The sequence below is a fragment of the Schistocerca gregaria genome, chromosome 3, assembly GCF_023897955.1.
Source record: "Schistocerca gregaria isolate iqSchGreg1 chromosome 3, iqSchGreg1.2, whole genome shotgun sequence".
Lineage (NCBI taxonomy): Eukaryota > Metazoa > Arthropoda > Insecta > Orthoptera > Acrididae > Schistocerca > Schistocerca gregaria.
The window spans coordinates 586107285-586134453 of record NC_064922.1 but is presented as its reverse complement, the minus strand read 5'-3'; the positions used below and the strand labels follow the sequence as shown (position 1 = coordinate 586134453).

The 27169-nt window shown below is 43.3% G+C and overlaps 1 protein-coding gene across 1 annotated transcript in view; it reads left to right on the top strand.

Moving 5' to 3' along the window:
- LOC126355475 (uncharacterized) overlaps positions 1–26451 on the top strand; it is a 52910-nt gene extending 26459 nt beyond the window's left edge. Inside the window, exon 4 of the mRNA XM_050005792.1 lies at positions 26326–26451. Within this exon, the coding sequence (XP_049861749.1) occupies positions 26326–26451 (126 nt within the window). The remainder of the gene's footprint in view (positions 1–26325) is intronic.
- The last annotated feature ends 718 nt before the right edge of the window (positions 26452–27169 follow it).

Here is a 27169-nt window from a genome sequence, read left to right as displayed (position 1 = left end):
ATCGACGTCATGGGCCTGCAGACGACCCAGTGAGAAGCAGCTGTTCTCGAAGCCCATACCTTTCTGTCTACTTATATGACAACACGACTGATTTGGTCATTATTAAAGGGAGGCTGAATGTTCTCCAGTATATAACAAAAATGATAAACTCTGTTGTCCTGCCATTCGAGACCAGGATACCAAAGAGCACATTCAACAGGAGGATTCACAGCACCACACGGCCGTTCACACCAAAGGCACCTTGAGGAATACATGGATCCCTTCTTTTGTATGATTCACACAAGCATCCAGCCAGCATTCTTCATTAACTGACAGAGCATGTGTCTGAGTCGTGTTAAGAAATGTCTCAAAATTACATTTGGTGCTGTTTGCTCCCATGCCACAATGAGTACACGAGTGTATTCGAGTCCATTTGGGTCACCCCTCGTACTGATTTTGACCGTTCAATATCCGTCACCTGACGAACATCTCCACAAAGTTACATAAGTATCTGATTGGTGCTTCAATATGTACCACTTTCCTTTTCGGTCACCGGAAGTAGTATTTCGAAAACTAAGGCGCAGTAGAAAACATCGCTTACCATTCCCAGTCAATGGTGAAGATGGCAGATTTCAACAACATACACCAGCAATAATTATCGTTTGATTTTAAAGCTAAGGAGGTGTGAGTCTGCCTATTACGGAAGCAAAATCTTCTTACTGACTAAATGTACATTACTTCTACATTACCGCTTTCCTTTTCGATCACCGGAAGTAGTATTTCGAAAACTAAAGCGCAGTAGCAAAAACCGCTTTCCATTCCCAGTCTCTGGTGAAGATGGCAGATTTCAGCAACATACACCAGCAATAATAATTGTTTGATTTTAAAGGTAAGGGGGTTTGGGTATGCCTACTACGAAAGCAAAATCTTCTCTTTGACTAAATGGTCATTATTTCTGACTATTTGTGCTATCATCAGCAGGTACTTTTAGTCAGGTATTATTCCCAGGAATATTAGATTCTGCAAGACCTTCTTTATGTTATCACTAGCTGAGTACATGGCATTGCCTTGGTATGTGTCTATTCCCCCTCTCCCTGTCGATTTGCTCTTTCGCCTCTCTCTTTCCACCTCCATCTCCCTCTTCCCTTTCTCAAGGTGTTCCAGCCCGCTCTCTGTCCATCTCCTCCTCCCCCCTTAGTCTCTACATCTGGTCCACCCCCACCCCTACTGTCTATCTGCTCCGTCTCCTCGCTTCTCTCTACCCACCTTCTCCTCTTCCCTTCCTCTACCTTTTCCTCCCCTTCTCTCTGTCCATTGATTCCTTCTCTCTGTCCATTTGCTCCTCTTTTCTCTCTCTGTCCACCTGCTCCTCCTCGCTTTGTGCATCTCCTCCTCAACCTCTTCTTACTACCTCTGTCTCCTTATCCATCTCCCTCTTTCTATCCAATTTATCGTCTTTCGTGTCTGTGCATTTACCCTCCCCCCCCCTTTAAACTGTCCATGTAATCCTCCCCCTATCCGTGTACAATTTCTTCTTCCCCCTTTCCTAGCCTCCTCCCCCCTTTCTGACCATCTCCTCCTTCCCCCTTCTCTCTCCATGTTATCGAGCCCTCTCCAATGAAAGGTTTCTGCTTCTTACCCCTACAGTATTTCCTTCCAGACTGTAAGTAATAAGCATAACAAGTTTAGTTGGAATAGATCCAGGGGTTTAGGAGAAGCTTTTCACATATTTCACACATGCAGTATTTGTACACATAACTCACCTGTATCTCTAGTGACTTTAGCCCTGCATTTTGTCCTGTGACGTCATATCTCTTCAACTACGAGTCATAATTCATGAAGATTCAGCGGTATATGTGAGAACTATTTGCAAAATGTGACGCAAGTAGAGTCATCAATAAAAAAGAAATAAAGTAAAAGATCATGTCTGATACGGCAGCTGCATGAGCAGCAAAAAGGTATTTAGTGATAAACTTATTTTCCCTTCATGGTGTTGTTGTAGGAGGGGGCGGAGTGTCAGCGAGAAAAGTCTCATAAAGGTTTGACATTATAAAGTTTGTTGTAAAGTGCTCTCATTCTCAAGTACTGCATGAATATAGCCTGGCTATTTGCACCTCATGAGCTACGCATCCTCTTCACCCTACAGTGATTCCTTCTAGACAGTAAGGGATATGTGAACTGAGATTGGTTTAAATCGGTCTAGCGGTTTGGGAGATATACATACGTACTTATATACATACATACACTTTTATAATACGTATGGATACACCTTGTCGCAGTTCTTTCGGTTGTTGTTGCTCTTATCCGCGGGCTTCTCTCGTGCAGAAATGCGCACGAAAATACGACAAATATTTTTAATTAAGAGCCCTTGCAAGCAGAAACGCTGAACTTCACTAACGCAATATTTATGTGCCCGCGGAATGTTGAACGTGAATAGGGACCAAGCACAAAATAAGAACGTGAACACTGAGTTCTGAGAAATAAGAAGTTTTGGCTTGTGAGACCCGTTCATTAAAAATGTCTTCCGTGGTTCTGTGGGAGAGGAGCGTATGGATGAGGACAAGGAGCAAGAGACAAATTGCGGCAAGCTACTTGACTCCACAAAGCACGTCGTACAGAGTCTGGCGTTCTGATCAATAAGACCGGAGTAAAATTAACCAGTGATGGTGGCACAAACATGCAGAAACATGTTTTGACAGTAAAAAGATTAGCGTAATAGGCTGACACGACCCGAATTCGCACAATACGCCAGCAACATTTAGTATTTACTCATTATCTTAGAAAAGTTGTCCAAGTCTTCAAACGTACATCGCCTCACAAAAAAGCGAAGCACCAAGAAAGGGAGGAGGAAAGTAATGAAACTTCACCAGTTGAGTGGATACGTGATGTTACTGCAGTGATTATAAAGTTAAGTCAAATTTACAAAGAACTAGGCAGTATGAGCCCTTATCAGTATGACGTTGTACCCACTCTGGCTTAGATGCACGCAGTGATTCGACATAGTAGGTTGCCTTCAAGCCGTTATAGCCTCCCATAAGGCAAACTAGTCCGTAACGGTCGTATGTGGTGCTTGATGTCCTTGATGCTGGTTCTAGGGCGGAGTTGACGTCCGAGACGGTCACGCATGTACTCCATCAGAGACAGATCTGAGGAGCTCGCTGGCCACAGGAGCACCTCATTATCACGCAGACGGCTCACGGAGACACGTGCCCTGTGTGGACAAAAACTGTCGTGTTGAAAAATGAGGTACCGTTGTGTTGTCAGAGTTCTCTCAGTCACTACCATCCGTAACCTGAATTCATACCCAATGGCTCCACAAACTTTGATGTACAGTATGTATGAACTCAACCTCTTACATGAATAGTCCAATTGGGACTATGTGCGTGTACAAGCAGTCACATTTACAGCACGGAAGATGGCTATATAGTTACCGAAAGCTATAAATGCAATAAAAATCGTTCGCGACTGATTGCTGTATCCTTCAGTACTTGACAGCTGTTTGTGTTGTAGTGTTAACGACAGCCTACGCACGGGACGGTAATTCCCTAGTTCGGCTGCCGATAGCCTCCGACCAATGGTGCGGGATGACACAGAATGTTGCATTCCACTACTTGTTCTCGGATTTCAGGCGCACAGGCGAAGGGGCTAATATGCGTTTGGTGCACAGTCCGACGACCGTACCTTGTGGTGTTACACGTGGTCGGCTGGAACCTTAACGACGAGCGAGCTTGCCCTCACGTTCTCATGCAGTCCAGAATCAGCGCACTGTTCCACCTACACAAATCTGGGAACTGCGCGATGTGACAAGCCGGCCAAAAGGAGAGCCACCGTGAGGCCCATTTTCAACTCTGTCCGGTTCTGATACTGTCTTATGCAAGTACGCGACATCTTCGTGTGTTTCACGGTGACCATTCGACATGTGAGACTGTTCACGCACGTTATATGGCCTACCGTGCCTGGTAACAACACTAAACAGGAACCGCACTAGTGCACTTCGATGTACTAGTTAGGAGGAAGGGAGATGGTACCTTTAGTCACGGTGTTTACGGTAAACCCACTCATGCCGACTTGTACCTGTAGGCCAGCAGTTGCCACCAGCCGACACAGAAAACACTGTACTCCGAACACTGGTTCACCAGGCACGAACTCTGTCAGATCCGGATAATTTGGCGACGGAGATAGAACATCTACAATCCGTGTTCTACAAAAATGGGTACTCTTCTCGAGATCTTCAAAAGACGCTGAGCCCCGTTTCCCCACGAGATGTTCATGAAGAGATAGAAGAAGATACGCATAAGGTTGCACACTTGCCATATGTTGAGCCGATATCTGCCAAAATCAGCAGTATTCTTCGTAAACATAACATTAAAAGCGAGGTCCATCCACCCACCAAGTTTAAGGTTCTGCTAGGGAGTGTGAAGGATGACTTGCGTCCACAGAAACCGGGCGTTTACCACGTACCATGTGAATGTGGCATGGCATACATCGGCCAGACGACCAGGGCAGTTGACATCAGGTGCAAAGAGCACCAAAGGCACACAAGACTGATACAGGCAACCAAGTCAGCGATTGCCGAACATTATTTAGAAAATGGTTCAAATGGCTCTGAGCACTATAGGATTCAACATCTGAGGTTATCAGTCCCCTAGAACTTAGAACCACTTAAACCTAACCGACTTAAGGAGATAACACACATCCATGCCCGAGGCAGGATTGGAACCTGCGACTGTAGCGCACGCGCGGTTCCAAACTGAAGCGCCAAGAACCGCTCTGCCACACTGGCCGGCAAATATTGGTTCAAACGACTCTGAGCACTATGGGACTTAACATCTGAGGTCATCAGTCCTCTAGAACTTAGAACTACTTAAACCTAACTAACCTAAGAACATCACACACATCCATGCCCGAGGCAGGATTCGAACCTGCGACCGTAGCAGCCGCTTGTTCCGGACTGAAGGGCCTAGAACCGTTCGTTCAACGCGGCCGGAATTGTTTAGAACTCAATCATTCTATGAATGACGCCAAGATTTTAACACAGACATCGGGATACTGGGATAGCGTCATCAAAGAATCTATTGAGATTAAGGTTGCGGAGAATCTCATTAACCGGGACACCGGTTTCCAGCTGAGCTCGTCCTGGAACCCAGCACTCGATCTTCTGAAGATGCAACGTACACAACATCCAGACTCGAAGTGACACAAGTATAAGGATGGAATTAGAGATGACAGCCCAATACATGTAACTAAGGACGTACGTGAAATGGCACCTCAGACAACAGACAAAGTATGTGAGGACGCTCTTCCGAGTCTCGAGCAACGATTTGAACACAATCGGCCTGAAAATGACGCTGTAGCCGCTCCTGGGGGGCAAGAACTTCGGACGGAATGCCTGACACGACACAGTTAGGTAACAGAACGTCCTAATTCACTGAAGTACTCAAATGATGACAAACGGAAGACAAAACGTGTAGCAAAGCTTGGACGCCTTTCAGAACTTAATTCAGCTATATTGACAACGGATAATAACCACAAAGTACCCGCACAGCGTTAGGAACAGCCGCGGAGAAGAAAACGCTACAGCCGTTGCTACTGGTCGGCGCAAAACCCGGACAGAGCGCCAGACGCGGCGCGGACCGCAGAGGGAACATCTAGCACAACGTAGGCATAAATACCGGACTCGTTCCACACTGGAATCAGTATCAGACGGCACCTGAAGAAGACTGCGAGTCACACAGTTGAAATATCGTGCAGGAAAGACGCGAATAAGCGGTAGAAACTCGATTAATCAACATATTATTAACCGGTTAATTTGTATCCCGCCTGGAAGGCTGAGCATGGGTGTGCTCCTGTAAACTGAAAGGTAGGCCGAATGTAGGAAGCGAGTAGGAGCAGGGAAGGTGAAGTACTTCGGTACTGTTAGTAGATTTTACAATTTCACCATAGTCAAAATTATGATTACATAATGGTTACTTAACTTTGGCAAAAATGAGCACGTAGGCGCGAAGCCGTATAGCTATCAACACTAACAGCTACTAGTAGTTGGACGAACTATCGTTAAAGAAACAAAGCCAAAGTCTGTAACGGCTGGCTTCCTATGAAGGAGAAGCTAAGTTGCTTTGCCGTCTGCTCTCGATCAAGTGGGCTGAATCTGGAGCGGCGCTCGTAGAGCTGCACAGCGCCGGCTAGAGGGTGTCGGTGTCGTAGTGCCAACTTACGAACTTGTGCCTACGCCGTGGCATCGTAGCTATCGATACCACAGGTTAGCTACGTAAATTAATATATTATGAGCCAACAACAAACTAGCTATAGCAGGGGCATTTTAAGTAGGCTGCCTGCCGCCAAGTACTAGACGTTTAAAGCCGGCAGCATTCGGAGCACTTCGTGTCGACTGTTATCTGTTTCAGATTGATGCCATCCTCTGCAACCCCAAAGCTGTAACACTGAATTGCCTGACGAAGAGCTGCAGTGTTGTGGGTTGATTAACTAATTAATAACATTAATTTTACTTCTATTTAAGTGCATTAGGCAATATGAGAAACAATCACAAATGTTAACTAACTGTTTTGAATGTCATTTTTTTCTACTCATTGCGTTGCACTGCAACATCCGTCATTTAATTTCATATTCCTTGACACAAATAAGTATCGCTTTTGGAAATGACTGGCTCTGTAAAGCGCATTCACGAATCCGTGTTACTTCCCTGTCATAATTTATTCCATAGTAGCTGATCGGTAAGGTCGTGCACGCCCGTGGGTTACAAGTACTGGAAGACAAACAATAAAATATTTCACCTCTCCCATATTATAACCTCGCATTGATCGCTGCACTTATCCTCTGCCCATGAAGTAAGCGTACAGCTTCACATAGCTCATGGCTGAATCCACCAATATCAAATAAAATTAACCACGTCTTCAAATATTACCGCCTCTCTAAGTATTTTTGTTTTCTACTGAACAGGAAAACTAGACTTTTAAGAAGCTCTTAACGTTCGCATGCCGACCCGGGGAATTTACACACGGAAAACGTTTTGTTTGTAATAACGACGCCGGCCGCGGTGGCCGAGCGGTTCTAGACGCTTCAGTCCAGAACGGCGCTACTGCTACGGTCGCAGGTTCGAATCCTGCCTCGGGCATGGATGTGTGTGATGTCCTTAGGTTAGTTAGGTTTAAGTAGTTCTAAGTTCTAGGGGACTTCTGACCTCTGATGTTGAGTCCCATAGTGCTCAGAGCCATTTGAACCATTTTTTTGTAATAACGACACTATGTGTAGCACTAAAGCTATAGCAAGCTAAATTTTAGTCTGCCGTTGGAAATTTTTCCATTTCTGCTTTTGTATGTTCACTGAAGTGGCAAAAGTCGTAGGATGCCTCCCAATACCGTGACGGACCTGCTTTTGCTTGGCGTAGTGCAGCAACTCGATGTGGCGTGGACTCAACAAGTTGGTGGAGGCCCCTGGCAGAAATATTGAGCCATGCTGCCTGCATCGCCATACATCATTGCGAAAGAGTTGCCGGTGAAGGATTTCGTGCACAAATTGACCTCTCGATTGTGTCCCACGAATGTTCGATGAGATTCATGCCGTGCGATATGGGTGGCCAATTCACTCCCTCGAATTTTTCAGAATATTCTTCAAACTAGAACAATTGTGGTCCGGTGGCATGGTGCATTGTCATCCATAAAAATTGCATCGCTGCTTGGGAATATAAAGTTCACAAAAGGCTGCAAATGGTCTCTCCAAGTAGCAGAACATAACTATTTCCAGTCAATGATCGATTCAGCTGAACCAGAGGAGCCAGTCCATGCCATGTAAAGACAGACCACACCGATACGGAACCACCACCAGCTTGCACAGCGCCTTGTTGAAAACTTGAGTCCACGGCTTCGTGGGGTCAGCGCCACACTCCAACCCTACCATCAGCTCTTGGCCACTGAAATCGGAACTCGTCTGACCAGGCCACGATTCTCCAGTCGTCCAGGGTCCAATGGAGCCCAGGAGAGGCGCCGCAGGCGGTGTCACGCTGTTAGCAGAGGCGCTGCCGTCGCTCGTCTGCTGCCACAGCCCGTTAACGGCGCACTGTGCTAGTGGATACGTTCGTCGCACATCTCACGTTTATTTCTGCGCTTATTTCACGCAGTGTTGCTTGTCTGTTAGCACTGACAACTATACGGAAATGCCGCTGCTCTCGGTAGTTAGTGAAGACCGTCGGCCACTGCGTTGTTCATGGTGAAAGAAAGTGGCTGAAATGCGGTATCCTCAGCACACTCTTAACAATGTGGGTCTCGGAATATTCAATTCCCTAACGGTTTCCGAAATGGAATATTCCATGTATCTAGCTGTAACTACCATTTCGCGTTCGAAGTCTAATTCCCGACGGGCAGCCACAATCACGTCGCAAAATTGTTCCCTTGAATCACGTAAGTACAAATCACAGCTCTGCCTATACGTTGCCCTTTTATACCTTGTGTTTATGATACTACCGCCATGTGTATATGCGTATATAGCTACCCAATGACTTTTGTCACCTCAGTGTATTTAATTTAATACTAATGTTAAGACATGCAAAAACAGTAAAACGTACATATTTCGCTTTGTGTTCTAAAAATTCGATTTTGTGTTAAGTAAAAGCTTAAGTAGACATAAAAACTTGCGATAACATCAATACCGATGCTTCAGATACTATCGGGGCATTGGTACAGTTATAGGAATCTGATACATGAACGTTCCTAGCTGGAGGTGACGCTCTGCAAACGACGATGAGGCAGAGGGACGAGGCCGTGTGTAGGCAGCCACTCACCGCATCACCCGCTGTAAATAAAGCCGTGATGTGATACGACACACCTCTGCGCCAGACCTCGTTCATGTGGTCTTTTGATTCAGCCCTCGTAGTTTAGGCAGTTAACACAGCTAGTTCGGTGGCAACAAAGAAAATGAAAGTAGGTTCAGAAGTACTATTAAAAATTCGGGGTGATAAGATTCACTGATGTCACTAATATCCTCGGTGAAGGACCTCTTGAATGGAATGAACAGATAGGTGAGCACGTAGTATGGATAGAAAGCAAACCAAGGGAAGACAAACGCAATGATGAGAAGGTAGGGTGGAATTTTTAAGTGCTATTCCTCCTCCTCCCTTCAGCCCCCCCCCCCCCCCCCCTCCCTCCGCCTCCTCCTGACTCGCCACTCCTTGCATTTTCAGACAGTCAACTTTTCTTTCACAATGTCATTCATCCACGACTTCACGATTTTTTATTTTCACATATCACGCATACTCATCCTTCTTTTTGAAGTGAATATGTCTTAAAGGCCAGAGTAAGATTTGGGGCACCAATCAGTGGAACAGAAATGAAACGTTTTCAGTGTAATGCATTTTGAATTATAACACTAAAAATTAATTATGCTACCAAAATTAAGTTACGTTGCTCGCAGAGTGTGTAACTAAAATCTGTTCACCTTTTCTCATTCCCTGAACAGACGGGCCATGACCAAAACAAGTAGTTTTGAAGGCACTTTCATTTATTGTAGCGAAAAGTGACAGTTATATGCTACATAAAGTTGTTGGAAAGCTGATAGTGTGAAATACGACGAAACTGGATAAAAAGTTCGTGCACTGCGTATTAGTTGCTTGCGCTCCGAAATAAGGTTTGATAGGCTTTTTCCACAACATCTTAAATATTAATATCTACTGATTATGGCTTCAACAACGAGAAAAGAGACTGGGGAGAAACTTGAAAAGGGGTTACAGGCAAAGCAGAAAAAATTACTTTAGAGGACCGTGACAAGAAGAAGAGCAATGAAATGGCAGATCCAAAGGAGACGAAGTGCTAGGGGAAGGATGATACATCATTCAGTGTGTAAACGCCTCTTGATCACAACGTCTGGATTCAAAAGACTATGGCGTGTAAAAGGAAGTACATATTTTGCTTATTCTTTCTTTATTTGTTATACAGTGGTTTTCTTAGCGAAACTCCCATAGGCATTGTTGGGCCATCATATGTTGACATTTATCTTTATTACTTTATTAGGGGTTGTGTAGGTGCAAGATAGAAGCAGAATTACCAACTCTGCTGGTAGCAATTATTGCTGTTTTGAAAGACGCAGCCAAGGTATCCAACTCCAGCGCATCGTTTGTCACCTATTTCACAATATCGCAGCCAGATTTAAGTAAGAAAGTAGATTTTAGCAATTGTTTGTACGTCCAACTTGTTTTCACATATCTTCAGTTATACAAAATTGTTTAATCCGTTATTTTGGAACCATATTAAAATTTAATATTTTGCCGCCTCCAAAAACTTGCCACTCTGGGCGGTGTCAGTGCCCTCCTCCCCTCAGAGTAGTACAAACGATATTACTCACAAATATCAAAATCAAATTTAGTGGCCACGTAGTAGTTGCAGTGAAGGAATTCTGCTACCTTGGAAACAAAATAACTCATCACGGAGGAAGCAGACTGGCGGAGACAATGAGGGCATTTTTAACCAAGAATGGGGTCCATCAAGAAAATTTTCATACAATATAATAAAGGATCTTTGTACGTGAACATCATGGCTGCAGACATGAAGAAGAATACTCAACAGCGAATTCTATAAGTGGTTTGACACTGCAGTTTTATTTTATGTTTGCAAATATTAATATTAAATCAAGTCACTGAATTTATCCAGGGACGTTCTATTTTTCAGGCGATTTTATTTTGGACCAGTAGAGGACATGTAAAGCTGGCGTCTTGTTCGCTGCAGCTTGTGCTCACTTCCTACCTTCGCTCCGACAGCACTTCCAGGCAGCATCTAAATTTGCTTTCTCTTACGTTATGCCGTCACTGTAGTTAACATGTTCTGATATTGACATAAGCTGCATAGGTCGGTTTTTAACTCCTGTTCTTTCTGTTCTCTCTACTGTAGATCTGAAGTTTTACAGTGAACGCCGAAACTTGTAATTTATTTTTGAAATTAACTGTACTGCTTCTAGATAGTTAATCGTTTTAACACTAATTTCATTTACCTTTTGTTTTTGTTTATCATTTCATTACTAGGCTACACAATCATACACATGCTTTTGAAGACTCAGCCATCTTCTTTTGTATTTACTCATGACACATTGATCTCTACTGACATCTTATTTCTGATTAGCACATACGTACACATTCCTGCCAACTACAGGTGTAGAGGGCACACACACTACAGCCAGTATACGTGCAACTCCCACCTATTCTCGAGATTGGACTCAAAACTGCTTCCACAAGTTTTTTATATCAGTTGTGATATTTATACCTGTAGCAGCCATCACATCTAGCTCCAAGATGCTTTCCTCAGAGCACTAGAGTTCAAATGGTTTAAATGGCTCTGAACACTATGGGGCTTAACATCTATGGTCATCAGTCCCCTAGAACTTAGAACTACTTAAACCTAACTAACCTAAGGACAATACAAAACACCCACCACTAGAGACTGCACAATTATGCGCAGGACGCAATCAGTGATACCAGCAGTAGATGTTATCTTTCTCCTAGGAAACACCGCCAGAATTTTAATTTATTATTGTGATTGTCTGATACATTCAAAGGATACGTGACAAAACGCTAGCTTCTTTTTATGAGTATTTTAATATTAATGCATTAAACTTGCTTAACAGTCTGGCACAGGCATTGCTATTTCCTTCTTATTTCGAAAGTAAGAACTACAGGGTGACAATTACTGAACTATGTAAAAAAAGGTAAATTAGTTACAAACTACGGCGTACACGAATTTTATTCAACATGTAAACGTCACTACAGAAATTCGAATGTAGGTTATGACTTGTTCGATATGTCTGCCATCATTGGCGATGGTGTGGCGCATACGAATAACGAAATTCTGTATGAAGCGTCGAAGTGTCGGAACATCAGTGTTGTCGATGACCTCCTGAAGGGCTGTTTTCAGCTCAGCAATGATTTTGGGGTTATTGCTGAACGCCTTGTCTCTAATATAGTCCAAAAAAAAAAAAAGGAGTCGCATGTGTTCAGATACGGAGAATATGACGGCCATCGAGGTCCATGCCAGTGGCCTATGGGTTCTCCAGAGCCAGAATGCGGTGCTCAAAGTGCACCTCCAGGACATCAAACATTCTCCTGCTTCGACGGGGTCGAGTTCCGTCTTGTGCGAAGCACATATTGTCGAAATCAGGGTCACTTGGATAATGGAGATGAAATCATCTTCCAAAACCTTCACGTACCGTTTGGTAGTCACCGTACCATCAAAGAATATAGCACCGATTATTCCGTGACTGGACATCGCACACCACACAGTCACCTGTTGAGGGTGAAGGGACTTCTCGATCGCAAATTTCGCATTTCAGTCCTTCAAATGAGCCAATTTTACTTATTGACGAACCCATCCAAATCAAAATGGTCTTGGTCACTAAACCAAGCCATATTCACATCAAAGCCGTGTTCGTCGATTCTGTGGACAATAGTGTTGGCGAAACACAACCGCTGTTCCATGGCCCTTGGGTTTAATGGCTGATGGGTTTGAATTTTGTATGGGAATAGATAATGGTCTCCAACAACAATATATCGCACTGTCTCCCGGTTGATTCCCACCTATTGTCCAACATGTCTGATCGATCTCCTGGGGTTGGTTTGAAACACAGCGCGTCTTGATGTTTTCAGGCGTTTCCCCCTTTTTGGACGACCGACATTGCCAACACTGTCATCATGAACGCTACTCGTTTTCTCAAACGTGCGATTCAAATTCTTAAGTGTTAGCACACTTGTACTTCTATTTCCGTTCCGACTAATACCTTCAGCGCGAGCACAACGTAGTTCCCAAATAAAGGTGCAATAAGCTTTTCCTGGAGATACTAGAAGGTATCAGATAGATTATATAATGGTAAGACAGAGATTTAGGAACCAGGTTTTAAATTGTAAGACATTTCCAGGGGCAGATGTGGACTCTGACCACAATCTATTGGTTATGAACTGTAGAGTAAAACTGAAGAAACTGCAAAAAGGTGGGAATTTAAGGAGATGGGACCTGGATAAACTGAAATAACCAGAGGTTGTACAGAGTTTCAGGGAGAGCATAAGTGAACAATTGACAGGAATGGGGGAAAGAAATACAGTAGAAGAAGAATGGGTAGCTTTGAGGGATGAAGTAGTGAAGGCAGCAGAGGATCAAGACGAGGGCTGGTAGAAATCCTTGGGTAACAGAAGAAATATTGAATTTAATTGATGAACGGAGAAAATATAAAAACGCAGTAAATGAAGCAGGCAAAAGGGAATACAAAGTCTCAAAAATGAGATCGACAGGAAGTGCAAAATGGCTAAGCAGGGATGGCTAGAAGACAAATGTAAGGATGTAGAGGCTTATCTCACTAGGGGTAAGATAGATACTGCCTACAGGAAAAGTAAAGAGACCTTTGAAAAAAAGAGAGCCATTTGTGTGAATATCAAGAGCTCAGATGGAAACCCAGTTCTACGCAAAGAAGGGAAAGCAGAAAGGTGGAAGGAGTATATCGAGGGTATATACAAGGGCGATGTACTTGAGGACAATATTATGGAAATGGAAGAGGATGTAGGTGAAGATGAAATGGGAGATACGATACTGCGTGAAGAATTTGACAGAGCACTGAAAGACCTAAGCCGAAACAAGGCCCCGGGAGTAGACAACATTCCATTGGAACTACTGACGGCCTTGTGAGACAAAACTCTACCATCTGGTGAGCAATATGTATGAGACGGGCGAAATACCCTCAGACTTCAAGAAGAATATAATAATTCCAATCCCAAAGAAAACAGGTGTTGAAAGATGTGGAAATTACCAAACAATCAGTTTAATAAGCCACAGCTGCAAAATACTAACGCGAATTCTTTACAGACGAATGGAAAGACTGGTAGAAGCCGACCTCGACGAAGATCAGTTTGGATTCCGCAGAAATGCTGGAACACGTGAGGCGATACTGTAACTACGACTTATCTTAGAAAATAGATTAAGGAAAGGCAAACCTACATTTCTAGCATTTGTGGAGTTAGAGAGAGCTTTTGACAATGTTGACTGGAATACTCTCTTTCAAATTCTGATGGTGGCAGGGGTAAAAATACAGGGAGTGAAAGGCTATTTACAATTTGAACAGAAACCAGATGGCGGTTATAAGAGTCGAGGGGCATGAAAGGGAAGCAGCAGTTGGGAAGGGAGTGAGACAGGGTTGTAGCCTGTCCCCGATGTTATTCAATCTGTATATTGAGCAGGAATGGAATCTAGTCGAATTGAGTCTTGTGATGCTGAGGGAGATTAGGAAATGAGACTCTTAAAGTACTAAACGAGTTCTGCTATTTGGGGAGCAAAATAACTGATGATGGTTGAAGTAGAGAGGATATAAAATGTAGACTGGCAATGGCAAAGAAAGCTTTTCTGAAGAAGAGAAATTTGTTAACATCGAGTATAGATTTAAGTGTCAGGAAGTCGTTTCTGATAGTATTTGTATGGAGTGTAGCAATGTATGGAAATGAAACATGGGCGATAAATAGTTTGGACAAGAAGGGAATAGAAGCTTTCGAAATGTGGTGCTACAGAAGAATGCTGAAGATTAGATGGGTAGATCACATAACTAATGAGGAGATATTTAATAGAACTGGGGAGAAGAGGAGTTTGTGGCACAACTTGACAAGCAGAATAGACCGGTTAGTAGGACATGTTCTGAGGCATCAAGGGATAACCAGTTTAGAACTTGAGGACAGCGTGGAGGGTAAAAATCGTAGAGGGAGACCAAGAGATGAATACACTAAGAGTAGCATGGAGAGATGCATCAAACCAGTCTCAGGGCTGAAGACGACAACAACAACAACAACGACAAGGTTTTATGGTTGTGCAAGTTTTATACCGTTTCTTACAAAATGTATTTGAAATTTTCGTAACGCGTATCGGTGCTGTGACGATTTGGCAACGCTGCTCTGGAATGAGGCGGAGGTCTCTTATTCTTGCGCTGTCCGCACGATAACCTTCCCTGTTGACTGGCGGATTAAATGGAGCGTAAACTTCGATGTTCGCTGCTACCTGCATTGTTAATCGTCCCCATCTACAATATACAGAGTGCGACACAATCTAAAAAATTGTGTAAATAAATTAGTAGAACTGGAATAATGTTTGTTTGGGATTCTCAGGAGTCGCATACTGCAGAAATGAAACAAAACAACAAAAACTGATATTTATTGGACAAAGATATCTTAAACCAGAGTAGAATGAGCGAGGAATGTGACTAACACTGGAAACCTTTGACAAATACAGTTAAAGCAGGATTATCAACAACATAAAGAACAGCCTGCATCGTGTTTGTAACATTCGACTTGTTCGAGCGGCCATAGCCCCTACTAGAACACTACTGAAGACGAACATTACTGATTAAAAAATGAACTGATACGTTACTGTTGCGATTAAAGTCTGGAATAAAGACTCTTATCAGCCTTTATGAACCGACATTGTTGTCCAAAGTTACTCTGTTACATTTAATCTCCTCGTTCTGCTTCAGTATTTATTGTTTTTGGGGGCCACGTTTCACATAGCGTTATTTTCCCTGCGAAATTTTACTTGATTTCGTCGTTTTCGTGCCTGTGCATGAGTAAAGTATATTAGAAAACTTTAATTTTGTAATTTTCTTCTGATTATTTTTCTTTGATCATCGTGATCAACTAAGACCCAAGTTTGAGCTTATTTAACTTTTCTCCTTCTCTTCACTCACTTGCTGTGTTTCGTTTCAATTCTTCTTTCCATCCTGACTTTTGTCGGGAAGGCTTCTCAGCAAATTCCGTACGAATTAGATCTGTTTGTAAATTAACGTTCTAAATGTATACCAATTGCTTCTTGGTCTCCACTAGTGATTTTTCGTCGATAAGGAGAAGTTTAAGTTTTTCGTTGCGCTCCTCTTGTCGTCCATTCTACACTGTCCAGTCACATTAATGTTACCGCCTGTCAAAAGCCTGATTAACCACCTTTTGCAGCGGCGACTGTTGCGAGGTGTGCGGGAAGAGTGTCGATGGGGGTCAGGAAGATATCGACAGGGACGTGCAGCCGTGCAAGCTGCAGTGCCCTGGCCAGCAGCGCTAAATTTCTCAGTTGAGGACCCGTGGCGTGAACAGCCCATCCAAGGTGTTCCCACAGATTCTCGAGTGGGCTGAAATCCAGGCAGACTGGTGACCAGGGCAGTACGGCAACCCCATCCTGGTCGCCTTCGAACAAGCATACGTGAGTGACATGTTGCAATGTCCTGCTGGTGTATGGTATCGTGCCGAGAAAAGTTGCTTGTAGGGGCACGCGTGGTGCCCAAGGATATGTGGATACGTGTGTCGATCCATTGTATCTTCAGAATGACGAGATCACCCACGGACTGCCATGAAACCATTTCCAAGAATATAACGCTCCCTCCTCCTTCCTGGACGTCTCCGAAAATCCAACGGTCATCAGCTCGTTGGAGCATAAACCACGATTCATCTGAAAGGGCCACCTGCCGCCATTCAGTGGACGTGCGGTTGTGGTACTGGTGTGCAGATTCCAGCCTTCGTTACTGATAAACAGCATGAACCAGGCGCCTGCTGCTGATGTCCATACAAAGCGACGTTGAGGAGACATCGTTGGTAGCCCCTTGGTCCAGCTAGGCGACCAAATACTCAACAGTTGAGCGCCTGTTCGTCTGCAAACATTTCCGCAGCAGTCGTTCGCCCCTGTAATCCACGGCTCGTGGTGCACCCCAGTTGCCTCGGCGCCGGTTTTAGGTAGTTCCACCTTCCCAAGCGCGGTGTGCTTTAACCACGGCGGCACGCGAACAGTTTACAGACTGTTTCAGTAATGCTTCCACCTTTGGCCCGAAGGCCGATGATCATGTCCTTTTCGACGTCAGCTATATAGGTCCGTTTCGGGTTTTGGGCGTCAGCTAAATCGGTGCGTTTCCGCATTACGACAACGACTGCACTGTTTTCTGCGTCTACGCTTTATACAACCTCCGCTGCTAGTGCTTCCATCTGCCTGTGAGTGGTTATTGTACGTTGACGTTGAACATAGCCGGTGGTCTCATTAACGTGATTGGACCGCACATAAAGAGGATGTGAAACTGTGGCCGCCGTTTGCTGATCATGTCTATTTTTTATTCTTTTACTTGACAGATATTTTGTGTTTTCTTTTGCACCCAAAATACATTTCGCCATTTTTGTCCTAGGATTTTTCTAAGACATTTTTCTCTCTGTTTTTGAATAATTTTTTCTTGAGATTTTTACCTCGGTTTCATATGCATACGCAGCTTCTGTTTTGGATACTGTGTTGTAGTGAAATTTACCATTTTGCGTTATTCGTGTCTTGTTTCATCTTTTCGTACGTTCTTTGTAGCCCTCTATCCTTTCTTTGTTGGCGTTCCTATTTAGCATCCTCGCTCCAATAGTTTCTCGTAGGTATTTCAGTTTGTCTACTTGGGTGCTTTATCAGAATTCGATGACTAAAGATTTATTGTTGAGCCGCGATTTGCTCATTTCCATATAGAGCTTCTTTTCGTATGAATTTCGGAGCACAGTGTTTGTCGCTGTACCATGTACAACTCGAATTGCTTCGGACATGTCCGAAAGAACAGATGCCATCTTCATATAATTAAGGCTAACCGGCCATTGACCTTCTTCTGTGCGGATGCACACGTATTGCCTGAACTCTTACGGGACTCGGTAAGATTACCTGCCGCGAGTAATGAGTGTAATGGGCAGAGCACTACGAATGTAATGTGGATCTCGCTGGGAACGTGCAAGGCATAAGTCCCTGCAGTCGCACTATCCTCTGTGCCCTCGGTGGCTCAGATGGTTGCCGGCACAGTGACTCAGCGTGTTCGGTCAGACGGTTAGTTGCCCTCTGTAATTAAAATAAATAAATAAATAAATAAACTCAGTTAATGGATCAACGACGAACTGAAACGGGAATCTTGCGACGTCTGCCACGAGCAGATACAACGAATGAAAACGAACAAAATGAGATTAAAAAAAAAAATCGATAGAACGTCTCCACGTAAGCAGGAGATCCCAGGTTCGAGCCCCGGTCGAGGCACACATTTTCAACTGTCCCCGTTGGTGTATATCAAAGCCCGTCGACAGCGTAGGGTCTTGATTTAATTATCATTTTATGGAATTGCTTCTCGTCTGTTACTAGAAAAGATAGCAATATTATCAAGAAACGCTAGACAATGAACTCGAATTTTACTTTGGGGACTTCTGTCAGTATTTGGACTATTCAGAATTAATGTGAACCAAGATCACTAAATTCAAGTTGAGAGAAGGAACTGAAGAGGCAAAACATTTGAATTAATTAGCCATGTGATTTAAATCGCTTTCAATCTGCAGGTTTTGTAAGGGTTTAAGTGCACTTTTATGTTGTACCCATTAACTCACTGCAGTATTGCTTCGAGGCTTAGAATTTTGTGAGGTACGGATTTTGGTTCATTTTGTCTCTCAAACGGTTAGGAAAGTACTCTCTAAAAATATAAAAAGCTGTAGAGCCCTGCCTATAATGCTGCAAATGTTCTCAATTGGGGAGAGGTCTGGAGACCTAGCTGGCCAAGGGTGGGTTAGGAAAGCACGAAGACAAGCAGTAGGAAATCCCGCCGTGCGCGGGCGGGCATTATCTTGCTGAAATGTAAGCCCAACATGGCTTGGACAAGGTACAACAAAACGGGATGTAAAATAACGTCGACGTACAGCAGTGTTTTATGGGTGCCACAGATGACAACCAAAGGCACCCCAAACCATCATTCACGGATTGCCACCCGAGCGGTCAATGAGATTTCTGGCAGAGTACGTGTCTATAGACGCCCCAGATAACGATGGGACTTGTAGCCCGCTGTTCGCCATTGGACGCAGCAAAGTAACGCCCGCCCTCACAGGGCGAAAGTTTGTACTGCTTGTCTTTGTGCGTGCCAAATCCTACCTTGTCCAGCTGAGTCGCCGGATCTTTCCCTAATTTAGAACAATTGGAGCATTATGGCAGGACCCTCCAATCACCTCGGAGTTCTGAGATCTAAATCGCCAGTTGGACAGAATTGGCACGATATTCCTCAGGAGGACATCCATCAACTCTAACAATCAATAAAAGCCGAATAATTTGTTGCATAAGGGTCAGAGATGGAATCGCTCAATTTAAGAAGCTCTTTCGCTCCAATAAATCATCTAGTATTTGTTAAATTGCAATCATTTGTTTGTCTGTACATCACGTCACATGTACCGAATTTTTTAGCGTGTAGTTCATATAATATTTATTATGAATATTGGTTTTATATCGCAAAAAACACAGAATGTTTTCTTATTATATTAACATAAAGACCTTTCATAACCTCAGTTGTCGTGAAGATGGACACTCACATTGAAAAAAAAATGTACACCTTAAACGAATAGAGATAGGATGTTCTTATTCACATGACGCGTACATTATCATGTTTTGCAGAAATCATTAGCATTTGAACCATGTCGGACCGCGTGTTCAATGTCAACATCGATATCGCAGAACAACACAACCTACCGGTAAAATGTGCCTGCGGCACTCGTTGTTGTGACTTGGGCAGACGTGCAGGATGCCTCACAGACGTATGTGCGAACCGTACCTTCAAATCAGTGAGTTTGAAAGACGGCGTATTTTGGCATGACAGAATCTGACGCATCCACTCGGGAAATTGCTGCTCGTATGGGACGAAGTGTTTCGGCAGCGCAACGGGTGTGCGCCGAATGGTTCACGGAATGCTGCAGAACGCGACGACATGGGTCACATCGCACCAACCAGATCGACACCTCATCCGAATGGCACTGCAGGACAGACCTGCGTCCTACTCGGCTCTGGCGCAACAGTAGAACAGTGTCACACGTCGTACACTACACATCGTACGTTTATTACGGCATGGGTTACATGAGCGGCGTCCATTTCTCCGCCTACCTCTGATGAATGTGCAGAAGCATGCTTGAAGGCAATGGATCATGGAACGACATCACTGGGGATGGCATCAGGCAGTGTTTTCGGATGAATCCAGGTTCTGTTTCTTTGAAAATGATGGCCGCAGTTTAGTTCGCCGCAGACGGGGGGAGCATCATCACAGTGACTGCATTCGCACAAGACAAACACCGCCAGATCAAAGGCTTATGGTGTGGGGTTGCTGTTGGGTACAACAACGAATCACAGATGTTGCGTGTTCATGGCACTATGACCAGTGTGACCTACGTGAATGATATTCTGCGACCCGTAGCCATACCATTTTTCACAACACCCCAGATGCAATTTTTGAGTAAGACAATGCACGACCACAGGTTGATGCACGAACAGGTGTCTTCTTGGTGTCCCAGATGTTAGCCTCTCGTCCTGACCTTTTGCTTTGCCAATCGAAAATGTGTGGGATATGGTGAAACGACGAATGCAGCGCTGTGACCCAATGCCAACCACCACAGATAAACTTTGGAACCATGTGAACGCTACAGCACAGCACGCCATTCGCACCTTATCCCCGTCGATACCATCACGAATGGAACAAGTTATCAGAGCCCGTGATGGACCCTGTGCCTACTGGGCAACAGGACGCATGCTGAACCGAGGTGACCTAAGTACTGCTCATTTCTGCAGAACATACTAACGTACGTGTCCTGTGAATACGAACGTCCTATCTCTAGTCGTTCAAGGTATTCTGTTTTTTCTGAGCATGATTGTATGTAAGGCACGTAATATTATTACGCTTGTCGAACCTCCATTTTATGCTATTTCTTAATATTCTGCTAATAAAGTGTCAGCGTCAACCTCATTCTGCAAAGTTACGTTGTTGGAGCCTGTGTTTACCTGTACTGCAATGGTTCATTTTGTTTTCTTCCGCACTTCTGCTGCTCTTCTTGAGCAATAAAGTAAATCTTGATGCTAATTTGTTAGCCAGCAGAGGTCTTCCTTGTGCTTTTTCCCAGGTCAGTGTCTCGAAAGGTAGTACAAAGTCCGTTGGAAGTTTCGTTGTACGCTAAGAGTGAGCCTTTTACAAATCCCAGCCAACAATACGTTCGTCCAATTGACATACTGTCCTTGTGTGTTCCTTTAGTTTTATAGTTTTCCGAAGTTGTTTTGCTCAGAAGTTCATTTCTGAACACCAAAAAACTATGAATTTTGGCTTATTCCTCTTCGCCGATTTTATGATTTTGACCCAATCCTCTGGCACGTAAATCTGTTGTTCTTTTACTAGGTTTCTTCGGTTATACCGAAGCCATCATCGTTAGGCAAGAATGAATGCCATGATTATAGGATTTTCAAGCCCACACTTCAGAAACCTGCTCTCGTTTGAGTAGAGTTTGGAACTTTTTGATGCTCCAATTTTGTCCCGTGAACTTGTCAGAAAACATAACAATATGTCTGAAGTTTCACGCATTCTTTCTTAAATACTTGCTGATAAGAAACGCGGTTGTTTTACGTTTCCTTCTTCATCAAAACATTGAATCAAAAACATAAGTTCTGCTGGTTGCTAGCAAAACATTTAAACCAAGAAGGTACACAACAAATCTGAAAGTGTTATGAAACAAGACAATTGTGGACTCTATAAACATATCTTGGGAACAATTGTCTGTATTTGTGAGTAAAGTGGTGTAATTCCATCTGGTGGCTAAAAATTTAACTATAGAATTCTTTCAATACCATACTGATAGCAACAAGTTTTTACGACAGAATGGTCGGTTATATTGAAAAATACCCAAATATGAACTTGTTTCACTTAAACTCTGCACTCTCCACTTACACCATTACTTTCATTTTGCTGTTTTGTGATCACTTTCATAAGAACTAAAGTGAACAGTAACTAAGATAATTCATCTCATCTCCACTCCTGCTTTGATTTTGAACGATTGGGAAAGGTCTCACAACAATTTAACACTTAATGTTGTGTTGATGAGACTTCGTTTGGTCAGTTTCTTTTTTTTTTTCTCTTTCTTTTTTTGATAACTTTCAGTTCCTCTAGTGCGTTAAACAGTGTTAGTATAACTACTCTAATTTAATTCCTTAATTTGTACCAGTCGATATGGTTAATCTCTCTTGATAACATAAAGACTACTTGTAAGTAGCCGGCAGGTGTGGCCGAGCGGCTCTAGGCGCTTCAGTCTAGAACCGAGGGACCGCTGCGGTCGCAGGTTCGAATCCTGCCTCGGGCATGGATGTGTGTGACGTCCTTAGGTTATTTAGGTTTAAGTAGTTCTGAGTTCTAGGATGACCTCAGATGTTAACCCCATTTGAACTTGTAAGTAATCATTTATTTACGTAAAAAAGATGTAAACAGTTTTACAGTCTACAAATATCACATATCAAAACAATAATGTGTCATTGTAGGTTCCACTGAAGATGCCTTAAAATAATGGCGAAACACATCTCGAACAAAGAAAGTACGTTACACCCAGTAAAATGGGGGTTTTTATTTACAAAATGAAACACCGGAGCAAAAGGCGTCTTGACGTTTTTAAGAGGGACACGGATATATCTAAAGAGAGGATGGAAAAATACTACAGATCAACATATTGGCCATTTACAGCTTTTGCGGTAAAAGTAACTAGTTATTTCTGTTCAAAAATTACTCTACTGTAAAGAAGGAGCTTTTAAGGAGTAACATCCTTAATCGACATTTGAAAACGCTCCTGCCCTTTTTCAAACATTTCATATCGATCGTTATATTATAACAGAATTTTATAGTTGCATGTTTCACTTTTTTCTGTGCAGAAGTTAAACTCACTAAAGGTAAATGCATATAGTTTTCCTTCTAGTGTTATATTTGCGAATACCTCCATCTCTCTAATCCAGATAGTGTTTATAAGAAATTTTGGAAGTGAATAAATGAACTGTGAGGCTGTGGCTAATATTCCAAGCTGCATATAGAGGTGCGGCCATCATACTGATTACTTTCTTTTGTGCAATTGAATATTGTTGCCTAAACTAAGATTTACCGCAGAATATTATACCATAAGACATCGGTCAATGAAAATATGCGAAATATATTAACTTAGTGACTTTCATATTCACAAAGTTGGCCATTATTCTAAAGGTAAACATGTTGTTGTCTTCAGTCCTGAGACTGGTTTGATGCAGCTCTCCATGCTACTCTATCCTGTGCAAGCTTCTTCATCTCCCAGTACTTACTGCAACCTACATCCTTCTGAATCTGCTTAGTGTATTCATCTCTTGGTCTCCCTCTACGATTTTTACCCTCCACGCTGCCCTCTAATGCTAAATTTGTGATCCCTTGATGCCTCAAAACATGTCCTACCAACCGATCCCTTCTTCTAGTCAAGTTGTACCACAAACTTCTCTTCTCCCCAATCCTATTCAATACCTCCTCATTATTACGTGATCTATCCACCTTATCTTCAGCATTCTTCTGTAGCACCACATTTCGAAAGCTTCTATTCTCTTCTTGTCCAAACTAGTTATCGTCCATGTTTCACTTCCATACTTGGCTACACTCCAAACAAATACTTTCAGAAACGACTTCCTGATACATAAATCTATATTCGATGTTAACAAATTTCTCTTCTTCAGAAGCGCTTTCCTTGCCATTGCCAGTCTACATTTTATATCCTCTCTACTTCGACCATCATCAGTTATCTTACTTCCTAAATAGCAAAACTCCTTTACTAGTTTAAGTGTCTCATTTCCTAATCTAATTCCCTCAGCATCACCAGATTTAATTTGACTACATTCCATTATCCTCGTTGTGCTTTTGTTGATGTTCATCTTATATCCTCCTTTCAAGATACTGTCCATTCCGTTCAACTGCTCTTCCAAGTGCTTTTCTGTCTCTGACAGAATTACAATGTCATCGGCGAACCTCAAAGTTTTTACTTCTTCTCCATGAATTTTAATGCCTACTCCGAATTTTTCTTTTGTTTCCTTTACTGCTTGCTCAATATACATATTGAATAACATCGGGGAGAGGCTGCAACCCTGTCTTACTCCCTTCCCAACCACTGCTTCCCTTTCATGTCCCTCGACTCTTATAACTGCCATCTGGTTTCTGTAAAAATGTAAATAGCCTTTCTATCCCTGTATTTTACCCCTGCCACCTTCAGAATTTGAAAGAGAGTATTCCAGTCAACATTGTCAAAAGCTTTCTCTAAGTCTACAAATGCTAGCAACGTAGGTTTGCCTTTTCTTATTTTTTTCTTCTAAGATAAGTCGTAAGGTCAGTATTGCCTCACGTGTTCCAACATTTATACGGAATCCAAACATCTACAAGTTTTTCCATTCGTCTGTAAAGAATTCGCATTGGTATTTTGCAGCTGTGACTTATTAAACTGACAGTTCGGTAATTTCACATCTGTCAACACCTGCTTTCTTTGGGACTGGAATTACTATATTCTTCTTGAAGTCTGAGGGTATTTCTTGCTCACCAGCTGGTAGAGTTTTGTCATGACTGGCTCTCCCAAGGCCGTCAGTAGTTCTAATGGAATGTTGTCTACTCCGGGGGCCTTGTTTCGACTCAGGTCTTTCAGTGCTCTGTCAAACTCTTCACGCAGTATCGTATCTCCCATTTCGTCTTCATCTACATCCTCTTCCATTTCTATAATATAGTCCTCAAGTAAGTCGCCCTTCTATAAACCTTCTATATACTCCTTCCACCTTTCTGCCTTCCCTCCTTTGCTTAGAACAGAGTTGCCATCTGAGCTCTTGATATTCATACACGCGGTTCTCTTCTCTCCAAAGGTCTCTTTAATTTTCCTGTACGCAGTATCTATCTTACCCCTAGTGAGATAAGCCTCTACATTCTTACATTTGTCCTCTAGCCATCCCTGTTTAGCCATTTTGCACTTCCTGTCATCTCATTTTTGAGACGTCTGTATTCCTTTTTGCCTGCTTCATTTACTGAGTTTTTATATTTTCTCCTTTCATCAATTAAATTCAATATTCCTTCTGTTACCCAAGGATTCCTACTAGCCCTCGTCTTTTTACCTACTTGATCCTGTGCTGCCTTCACTACTTCATCCCTCAAAGCTACCCATCCTTCTTCTACTGTGTTTCTTTCCCCCATTCCTGTCAATTGTTCCATTATGCTCTCCTTGAAACTCTGTACAACCTCTGGTTCTTTCAGCTTATCCAGATCCCATCTCCTTAAATTCCAACCTTCTTGCAGTTCCTTCAGTTTTACTCTACAGTTCATAACCAATAGATTGTGGTCAGAGTCCACATCTGCCCCTGGAAATGTCTTACAATTTAAAACCTGGTTCCTAAATCTCTGTCTTACCATTATATAATCTATCTGATACCATCTAGTATCTCCAGAAAAAGCTTATTGCACCTCCTGAGTAGTCCCCGCTCAGAGATCCGAATCGGGGACTATTTTACCTCCGGAATATTTTACCCAAGAGGACGCCATCATCATTTAATCATACAGTAAAGCTGCATGTCCTCGGGAACAATTACGGCTGTATTTTCCCCTTGCTTTCAGCCGTTCGCAGTACCAGCACAGCAAGGCCGTTTTGGTTAATGTTGCAAGGCCAGATCAGTCAATCATCCAGACTGTTGCCCTTGCAACTACTGAAAAGGCTGCTGCCCATCTTCAGGAACCACATGTTTGTCTGGCCTCTTAACAGATACCCCTCCGTTGTGGTTACACCTACGGTACGGCCATCTGTATCGCTGTGGCACGCAAGCCTCCCCACCAACGGCAAGGTCCATGGTTCATGGGGGGGGGTAAACATAGCTGAATGTAAACGTTTTACCTGGTCTGTTACATGGTTCTACGAGATTAAGGTTACACCTAAGAGCCTATAATTTTTTACTCTGCTCATTATTTCTTGCTGGTATACTAGGGTACCTGTGCGTTGGGTATTTTTTTACGGTAAAAAACGAGATTGTCTGGGTTTTTTTAAAAATTCAATGCTAGTCCATTTGTGCAAAATCAAAGATTTACCATAAACATAATTTACTTTTCTCTCCGTTGACGAAAACCCTTTGATTCTGATGAGAGAAGTACGACAGAAATATTTTGAGCTTAGTGCTTACGTGGATGTTACCAAAGCAATCGTATTTTTAAGAGTTTCGCGGTGCACAAGGCCTTCGCCCGGAAACGAAATTTTTTTTCCAGTCAAAGGTAGAAGGTGCCCTGCGCATCACTACTTTCGGAGAAGTAGATCAGTGGCTCTGAATCCCGTCGTAGAGTTTCGCTGATATCTCTGCTCTCTGGGGTTAAACAGTTTCAGAGTGGTACGGTCCTGCATGTACGGGGCAGACACTGAGGAGAGAAGCGGCGAGCTGCGCCGCCTCATAGGCGAAGGCGGCGACAGCGCTGCGCGCAAAATACGGCGACGCGTAATTGAGTTCCCGGGATCTCAGGGAATTACGACCACATCGTTAGCGGCGCGTGCTCTAGCAGCTAGCTGCCGCCGCCGCCGCCGCCGCCGCCGCCGCCGCCGCCAATGCTGCGTCTAATTACCGAGGCTTAGTCGCCGCCAGCAGATGCACCGGCATCGGCATCGGCATGCAAATTGACACTTGATTAAATAATGCCCCACCGACGCTGTCCGAGGTTTACATGTCCCTGCTAAATAATAACAATAATGATGATCATAATGCGGGCAGTACCTACACTAGGACCTGGGGCGTCAATATTGCAGATTCCCATCCTGCCGGTGGCCACATCGATATCTGTGACATGCACTGACTAACTGAGGAGCTACGGTGGTGCACGCTGTGTGTTTTCATAAAATATATCCACGATATAGTTACCAATTACTTCTCTTACCATTTTACTTTCTATGGGAAAGAGCAGGACGCACTACGAAGGAATTATCCGAACGGGACAGCAATCGGTAAATGTGAGGTACATGAACATGCAAATGAATGACCACAATTTCAAAAAAATTGGATGATTTATTCGAGTGAAAAAGCTTTACAAATTGAGCAAGTCAATAACGCGCTGGTCCTCCTCTGGCACTTCTCAAGCGATTATTCGGCTTGGGATTGATTAACACAGTTGTTGGATGTCCTCCTGAGGGACATCGTGAAAAATTCTGTACATAGGTGCGTCAGACTGTCAGAATCACGAGATGATTGGAGGGCTCAGTCCATAATGCTCCAAACGTTCTCAACTGCGGAGAGGTCTCGCGGCCTTTCTGGCCAAGGCGGGGTTTGTCGAGCACTAAGACAAGCGTACGAACTCTCGCCGTGTACGAGTGAGCATTATCTTGCTGAAATGTAAGCCGAGGATGGCTTAC